The 9,599-nt window shown below is 39.2% G+C and overlaps 1 protein-coding gene across 1 annotated transcript; it reads left to right on the forward strand.

Moving 5' to 3' along the window:
• Window positions 1-8,087: 8,087 nt before the first annotated feature.
• Window positions 8,088-8,855, forward strand: LOC121443776 (spindlin-2-like; the record flags this gene model as incomplete). The annotated part of the gene is made up of 2 exons (XM_041645568.1): window positions 8,088-8,529; window positions 8,674-8,855. Coding segments are annotated over 2 exons (624 nt in total), but the record flags the coding sequence as incomplete, so codon positions are not given.
• Between the last annotated feature and the right edge of the window lie 744 nt (window positions 8,856-9,599).

A 9,599-nucleotide genomic window follows, 5' to 3' on the forward strand; every position in this document is an offset into this window, starting at 1 on the left:
ATGGATGAATGGATTCAGCATACGATGAATGTTGAGACGTTTAGCAATAACGATGAATCTTGGGTAGGAGAAGCGATTTCCATAGCAATGAGGAGACATCAAACTGCCAGGTGTTTTAATTGTGGTAAATTAGGACATCTGAGAAGTGATTGCAGGCACAGAATTTCTAGGAATAATATCTCCTCTAGGAATGGCAAAAATAGGAGACCTTGGACTTCAGGTATATGTAGGAGATGTGGTAAATGCCTTAATTGGTCCAACGAATGCAGGTCAACAACAGACAAACAAGGCAACCCAATACCATCGGGAAACTCCTTGAGGGGCCTCTCACAGGCCCCCAAGCCAACAGTGGCCCAGTCATTCCCAGTCACAGTGGAAAACGTGCCTCACCAAGAATATTCAAAGCTCCAATATCTGCTGTAAAAAGTAATACTGGTCTAAATGATGAATTACGTGTGGAGGATGAGTCAAAAAAACCCAGTAGGACAGAGTAAACATAAATTTTGGCAGACTTCTATTGTCGACCAATGACCAAAGCTAAGGGTCTGTATAAATGGCATTTTATTGAAGGCTTCTTAGACACAGGTGCGGATGTAAGTATCATTACCCCAGAATCTTGGCATCCGAATTGGCCACATCAAGGTGTAATTGTTCAGTTCCTGGGAATTTGAACCCTATCTCGTGTAAAACAAGCACAAGATGGGTTGAATGCATAGGGCCCGAAGGACAAATAGGAAGACTAAGGCAATTAATAGCCAATATTGCCATCAATTTGTGGGGCCGTGACCTGCTACAGCAATGGAATACCCAGATTAACATTCCTGTAGTTCCAGGAACTCATAATTCTGGGACAATATGATGAGGTATTATGGAAAAAGGTCACCAGCCATTCAGGCTCTATAAGAACATACAGCAAATATCAAACCTTTAGAGGTCCCAACAGCCCTACCTTTAAAATGGCTAACTGAGAAGCCAATATGGAAGAAACAGTGGCCTCTAGCTGAAGATAAACTACAGGCCTTGGAACAGCTGCTGCAAGAGCAACTAGATGCTCACCATATTGAAGAATCAACCAGCCCTTGGAATTCTCCTGTGTTTGTTGTAAAAAAGAAATCTGGTAAATGGAGAATGGTGACAGATCTAAGAGCTGTCAACAAAGTAATTCAGCCTATGGTCCCACTACAATCTGGAATTCCTTTGCCTTCTCTGTTACCAAAAGGATGGCCTCTTATAGTTATTGATTTGAAAGATTGTTTTTTCACTATACCGTTACAAGAAAAGGATAGAGAAAAATTTGCCTTCACAGTGCCTACTTATAATACTTCTCAGTCTAATAGGATATCAATGGATTATCCTCGGACAGGGTATGCTCAATAGTCCTACATCGTGCTAATATTTTTTAGGTAAGCCATTGAAAATAATTAGTAAACAATTCCCCAAGTCCATAATTTATCATTACATGGATGACATCTTGTTATCTGATTCAAAAAAAGATACATTAGAAAGGATGTTTGAAGAAGTAAAGAAAGTCTTGCCTAGGTGGGTATTACAAATTGCCCCTGAAAAGATTCAAAGAGAAAATTCTATTAATTACCTAGGTTATAGAATAGGGGTAGAGAAAATGAAAATGCAAAAGGCACAAATTAGGAGAGACCAGTTAAACACACTTAATGACTTCCAAAGATTGTTAGGAGACATTTCCAGTCTACGACCAGCTGTTGGGATAACACATGATCATTTAAACAAAACCTTAGATGGTGATAAAGATTTGAATAGTCCAAGAAAACTGACAGCTGAAGCAGAAAAGGAAGTGATAATGATTGAGGAAAAATTACAGGAGGCACATATGGATAGGGTGAACCAAAATCTTAGCTGCCTCCTATTCATATTGCCTTCCAGAATTTTTCCTACAGGGATTCTAATGCAGAGGGAAGATATTATTTTAGAGTGGACATTTATACCTAAGAAACCAAGTAAAACATTAAAAATTTATGTGGAAAAAGTCTCTGAATTAATTATAAAAGGTAAGCTGAGACTTCGTCAACTAGCAGGTATAGACCGAGCAGAAATTATAGTGCCTTTTACTAATGAAGAAATAAAAAAAAAGTTATGGGAAGACAATAAACCGTGGCTTAGTGCTTTTGCTAATTTTGGGGGAGAAATTAATAGCAACTATACTAAAATGGTAGACTTAACCTTATTAAAAGAACTTATTGGATTCTTCCTAGAATTGTATGTGATGCTCCCATAACTGGAGGCTTCACATTCTATACTGATGCAAATAAATCAGGGAAAGCAGGTTACAAGTCAGATGAATTGAGTAAGGTGGAACAAAGCCCTTATAATTCTGTTCAAAAGGCAGAATTATCTGCCATTCTTATGGTGCTAAGGGTTTTTAAAGAACCTCTTACTATAGTTACAGATTCACAATATGCAGAAAGAGTTATCTTGCATATTGAAACCGCTGAATTTATATCATATTACACAGAGTTGACTTCATTGTATATCCAGGTACAAGAGATAGTCAGGAATAGGCTTTGTCCGATGTACATAACACACATCCGGAAAAAAGAAATGACAACTCATCCACAATGATGATATTCATACAGGTAGTAAGAAAAACATATAAAGTGGGGGCAGGGTTCTGTTCTTATCTCCACAGGAAGACACTCATCTTTGAAAAATTCAAGGGACCCTGGATGTTTGGATACTGACAGATGGAAAAATACCTGCCCAATTGGAAATATCAAGAAAACTGAATTAGTAGTATAAGTAAAATATATTAAACCATATTTCTAAATTTATAAAGCTGGTGTTGAAGTTGGACTCTGGCTCAGTCCCTCTCTATTTCCAAGCCTGTTAGTAAGAGAAAAACCCAGAATGTTTGGAGTTTCTGTCTCATATTAAGAGAAATGATGTGGGACAGAAAGAAATATGAGTTTAGAAAACATCTTTGCTTTTCTTCATATCTATCATACTTTTCAATGAATATTTCTATCATGACTTTCAATGAATATACATATATATATGACTAAAGTTTAATTTTTTTCACAATGAACAATGAGTTTTTCCTGAAGTGACATTTGAAGTTTCCAGGAAGAAGATGGGGCCCCATAACAACAACTCCACCTGGTTGATATGACGTCATGATACTGATAGTGCTACTACAAGACCTGCTTTTGGTACAAGCTGCACAAGACAATTCCAACTTGGTTAGCTGAAATGGTGCACATCTTATACAATATTTTGGCCAGACCAGCACAAAATACTCAGAGACTATTGGCAATTTTAAAAGACATTTATCTTGAAATTTAACCATCATTTTACTTTCACAGGATCCCCCAGAGAGAACGTCACCCCCATGACAGCTGGAAGTAATTCTAGAGGACAACGCCCCTCTCCCAGTAAAGTTTGCCTTTGGGTTTAGGGACATCAGTTAGGGGTTGATTATAATTATTATACGATTGAGGGTTGGGGGAGGAATTTTATGAGCTCAGGAATCATTTTAAAAAAAGTGGATGATAGGATAATAGATTTGTAATTCTGAGTTCCTTTTTTTAGACTAATATATTGCTATAGATACTTTTATATTGATACAATTTACAATAAATGTAAATTTTATTGACTATTGTATGCATGCATGTTTCTACCTCTGTTTAAAACAATTTTATGTATTGACATATATTGTATTGATATATATATATATATATATATATATATATATATATATATTATATATTTACCATATTGTAGTGTACATTCCTACCTCTGATTAAGATGCTTATATAATGTTTGTGTATTGATATATATTTACCTACTGCAAAGTATATTTGAACTTGCATTGGGGCAAAAAATGCCCATACCTCAACCACTGACAGACATACAGAGCGTGCATCAATGGATAAAACAAGATGGTCATATCCTGCCTAGACAGGGTAAGATAATTTTGACAAGTTGCCTGCCTTTGAAATAGTATGTCAGTTATGTTAGGCCTTAGCCAAAGTTGGTTGCTTCAATGCTGCTACCGTGAATTTGGGTGATTATCCAGGTAGCTAGTTGTTTCTGTGATTTGTTGCATGTTTTGGAAGTTGTTTTACTGAACTTCCTAATTAACCAGATAACATTATTTCCATTCTCAGATCTTTGATGGGGTTGAAGACTATATAAATGTAGTTACATTCTCTCATGACTTGGCCAATTTAATTATTAAACAAGACCTATCTAGTTAGAATAGGATGTTTGTACTTATTGTGTATAATTTCATAGTAGGTTTAGAACTCTCTTATTTAAACGAAGGGGGAGTTGTTGTGGGAGGTCCTCCCATTGCTATAGCCTATAGCTGCTGAGATACCAGCCAATTGGGGCGTGGTCTCTCTCTCTTTAAAAAAGCGGACACTTCCCTCTCCTAGCTCAATTCATTTTCTGTTCTGCCGGTGACTAGACTCCCTTCCTGTTTGCGCAGAGGGCAGACAGTGATCTGTAAGTTATTTCCCCTTTAAGTAAATACCAGCCTATTAATCATAATTCCAAACTGGTGTGGCATTGTTTATGACTGATTCCTTCATAACCTGTGTGCTAGTTTCATCTCAAATCGCAGTTAACTGAAGCTAATTTTGAAGGTGTTCAGAGCAACCTTTCAGGAGGGTGTGATCCATCATACCATATTGGGATAGCGGCAATCCACAGACTCTCACCCTGTGAGAAAACAAAATAAAAACCTCCTTTCCAAAGCATCATGTCCTTAGATCCAAATTTTAAAGTCAAGGCACTTTCAAAATATCTATGTTGGATTAGTTCAGCAGCATTTATAAACAAATATCTTTTAGCAGCTATTGCTCCTTCCTCAGCATTCAAATGATGCAAACAGAGCACAATAGCATACAATATCAAAATTCTCTGTGTATTTTCCATCTTTGTTAGCTTCAATTTAAGCTCTAATTTATTTTTCCTTTTTATTTTTTGCCTCTTGAGACAGGTTCTCTGTATCTTTTGACCTGGAATAACTCTGTAGAACAGGCTGTCCTTGAAGTTTCAGAGATCCACATGTCTCTGCCTCCAAGCATTGGGATCAAAGGTGTATGGTACTACACCTGAATTCACAGAGACCTGTTTGTCTCTGCCATCTTGGCACTGGGATAAAAGGTGTGTGCTACCACACCTTGAAGTTACAGAGGTCAATCTCCCTCTGCCTCCCATGTGTTGGGATTAAAGGTGTGTACTACTGCAACCAAAAACTCTTTCTTTTTTTAACTTTCAGAACATCAACTTTTAGCCTGCACATATTTTCAACACACTGTAAATCATTTAAAAATTCTATTTTCTTTGAATCTCTCTTTTCTATATATCTCACTTTGTTTTTTTCACCACATGAATCTTTAATTTACACAGCAATCTCAGTATGACGAAAAAGTGGCTTTGCCAGCAAGATGTAGCCTATTCCTTAGCTTTCTGCCATTCCAACCTTATGGCTGAGGTAACGGCCAGAGCTGCATTCAGTGCCACAAGTCTACAGTGTTTCAAGGTCCTTGCCATCAAACAAGCTGAAAAAGACATCATTCAAGCCCTCTCTTTGGAGCTGGCCCTCCTGACTCAAACAGTCAGAGTTTGCCCTGGCAGGATGGCCCAGAATTCCGGCAGTTTAAAACAACACAGTTTTTTTTCCTGCTACTGCTGAAAACAAACAAGCATTCAGTTGGCTTTATCAACACCATTTAAATGTTTCGTGGCAGGACCACTTAACAGCAGCAGGGTTTTGCAGCTGAAGGTGAGTCAGGAATCTTCTCTTAAATGAGTGTGCTTGCTTGCTACTAGCAAGTAGAGCAGACCTGAGATATAGCTGCGAAAAAGAAAACATGCTTTACTCTTTCCCAGGCTTTCTCGGGCTTTCAGTGGATTCAGTTTTCCACATGTCTGAGTGCCATTCTGTAGTAATTTGAGCAGCGGGGCTGCGTTCCCAGCACCAGGGCAGCCTCGCTAGCTAATGTACAGAAATAATTACACACAAACGATTCTTTTAAATACAGCCTTGCCCATTAGTTTAGCCTCTTAATCTATTTCTAATAATCTATGTAGCATCACGAGTGTGCTCACCAGAAAAGATTCAACAGGTCTGACCTGGTTGTTGGCTGCATAGCCATATGCCTCAGAGAGGAGAGATATCACGTCTTCCCGCGAGAGGGTATCATGGTGTCTCTGAGCTCACTGCTTCTTACTCCCAGCATTTTGTTCTCTTTCTCCTCCCACCTATGTTCTAAATTAACAGGGGAAGCAGTTACTTTATTTAATTAAAAAATGATATACTACCATAACTTTATCCTTTTAAGAGCTTACCCATATAAATCTTCCATGTCGATTCTGTTGTATAATCTTTTATTTGTAAAGAACTTGCCTTTTCAGGGCAGGATTTTTTTGACATCTCTGTGGATGGAGATCATATGAAGAGGATCAGATGAGCAACCATGACAATTTCGATTGAATTAGGAGTGGAGAGGTTTGGAGGGGGAGCGAGAAGAAAGTGGGAGGAGGAAATAAAGTGGAAATTTTGGTATTCATTAATATGAAGTAATATAAAATCAATAGAAGATAACCAATGAAGAGATTGGAGCTAGGAAAAAAACATTCATGTGAGTTGTTGACTCAGACACCAAAATTTTTTACAGAAAAAAACACATAAAGGGATTGAGTTACTTGGCAAAATATGACTCATGTATTTGGGAAGATGAGTGGGGTTTTTTTTTTGGGTCTGCAGGGGGCTGTGTGAGAAGCATTATAGGACCTGCATGCTGGATATTTCTGAGCATAAGTAGGGAAGAAACCTGCCTATGAGGGGTGTCATGACGTAAATATAGCCTTGATGATGTGACAAAGCTGTGGTTGGGGTTGGCAACTCTCTCCCACTTGAAGCACTAGTCTTCTGTGAGGGTGGGCTTACTATCTTCACGGTTGCTGAGGAGGTGAGTTCAGCTCTTGGGCTCCACAACTGTTCAACAGGATTAGGCAGCTGAACATTTCCAGAAGATGGAATCTGGAGAGCCAAGACATTTTCTTTTGTTAAATATGTTTAGGAAGCAACTGGGACCTCTGTAGTCCCAGAGAGGTTTCCGTCAAATCTCCTGTGAGTCTAAAATTTATGTTGTTAACAGCTTCAATATTGATAGCTGTGGGGACGGTGAATGCCAGGTATTCTTCCAAGTTTATCTTTGCTATCAATGTCCAATTCATCAGTCCACGAAAGTGGCAAAGATCCTCTTTGTCAATATGTGTTTTAAAAGATATTATTTATTTCAAAATGGTGCTGTTGCCCAGATTAATGAGTCTTTATTTTTGCAGTTTGTCTCACAAAACTCACTTCTCTAATGAAGACATGGAATGGCTTTATGTAATAAACCTGGGTCTGGATCAGGAGACACAATACAGAGAGCCAGTTGACTGGAGTGCCATGACCTTGGGCAGGTGGTTTTGGATCAACCACCTATCCAACACCTTGAATGGGAAGGAGAAAAGTGGCTGTCCTTTGAATTCTTTGCCATCTGTTCAGATTTTTCTGTCTCACTTTGGGCATAGGCATCCAGTCTCCTCTCATTGACACAGTCAGTCAGGAATTAGGTTTCTCAGTAGAGGTCCATTGCCTTTGGGCAGCAGGAATGTGTCTCTGATACACATATACTGAGCTGTAGACAATAGTTTGATAATTTTCCTATGAATTTCTTAAGACCAAATTACATTTAGGCAGCCCAAATCTATTCATCACTGCCTTTTCACCTTCCTCAAAGATCTTCCAGAAAAGAGTCTTGACCTCCCATCCTCCCCTTCTTATCCTTGCATGCACTTAAGGTGGAGGAAACCTCTTTGTGTCTGATTGAAACTGAAGAATTCTCCCAATGCAGAGATTGGTAGCGATGAAGCCCAAGCACAGAAAGAGTGCCAAGAGACAGGGGAACAGGAGTGTTGTGGCCTATCTCAGTAAGTCTACCACCATGATAAAGATGCCTCTTAGTATGAGATGCATGCCACCTCTCCAGAAGAAGAATGGGCCAACTCTCCAGAAGCAAAAACTGAGTAAGCCTTTTGAGGCCCTGGAGAATATTGTTGGCCGCCGAATTTCTCATGGCTGGAAGGAAGCCAATGAACCAGTCACCCAGTGGAAAGCCATCATTCTAGATCAACTGCCAACATATCCCTCTATCTATTTGTTGAAATATGATGGGATTGATTGTGTCTATGGCTTGGAGCTTCACAGTGATGAAAGGATTTTAATCCTTAAGGTCCTGCCTAATAATGTGCCATTTTCTCAGGTGACAGACACTCATCTGTCATACACCGTTGTTGACAGAGCAGTGAAACATACATTCACTGGCACTAATGGCTCTAAGGAAGACTGGAATGGGATGGTCCTAGAGGAGGTGCCAATCATGATGACTTGGTTCTATATTACCTACAAGAAAGATCCGGTCTTGTACATTTACCACCTCCTGGATGACTACCTTGAAGGCAACCTCCACATCATGCCAGGCTCTAAGGAGGAGTGCAGTGGCGTGGTCCCAGATGAGGAGCAGACCATGGTGACCTGTTTCTACATTGTTAAGGAGAATGATCCAGTCCTGTACCTTTACCACCATCTTGATGACTCCATTGAAGGCAATCTCCACATCATGCCTGAATGTCTTCCAGTAGAGGTGACTTTGGAATTAGGCAGGGATTCCTTGGCAGGCAAAATTTTGCAGTACAACAAAAAAGATGGAACCCAAGAGATAGGTAAAATTATTTGCCAAGTTCCCACCAAACCTTCTGTGTGTTTCATCAAGTTTAATAATGACTTCCATATCTATGTCAATGATTTGGTGAAGAAATGTTAAAGTGAAATTCTCAAATTTTGAGGGGCACACTTAAAACGCTGTTTCTGGAATGTGTTTTTTTTTTCAGAGATACCTCAGTTCTTCTATTAATCCTGGTATTTTTTCCAATGGAATATTCTTGCTTGAAAAATAAAAATTTGTGAACCTGTTGTGATCTTTGGTGAATGATGGATTGTGATTGGTGGATGGGACATCACAGAAATACATGCCTCAAAACAAAGCAGGATGGATGGTCTTTCCATTTGGAGAGGATGGACTGGGGACGCTTGGTGTAGTAAAGGACAAGATGGCTGTCTAGGAAGTAGTGGAGAGGGGAGAAAAAGTTGTAGGATCTCGGGGCGGGATAAAGCTTGAGGGAAAATCATGTCAACTGGAAAGATGTGACAGATATCAGAGTGAGATATTGGGACTTTAGTGGATAAAGAGTAGATTAATCAGGAAGGGACACAAATGTATATTCAAAATCAGAGAAAATTAGGTTTCATTTGATGAATAGTTTAATTCGTACTGGCTGTAAGTCACTGGATGTTTGAACTCCACTGGAGCATGTTGAGTGACCAGGTGCCTCCTGCTTAGAGAAAAGTGTCTCCTCCAAGTTGCTCTTCCGCAGTGGGATGGACGTCAAGCTACCTACTTCCTTTTGTCAGAATTCTTTCTGCCACCTACTCCGTCATGCCTGCATTGGGTATTCCTTGAATTCTCATAGGTCATTTGCATACCATCCAACCCTTGTGAGTTCATTTA

This window comes from Microtus oregoni, unplaced genomic scaffold (genome assembly GCF_018167655.1).
Source record: "Microtus oregoni isolate MIOR12 unplaced genomic scaffold, Mior012 000113F_000, whole genome shotgun sequence".
In the NCBI taxonomy this organism is placed as follows: domain Eukaryota; kingdom Metazoa; phylum Chordata; class Mammalia; order Rodentia; family Cricetidae; genus Microtus; species Microtus oregoni.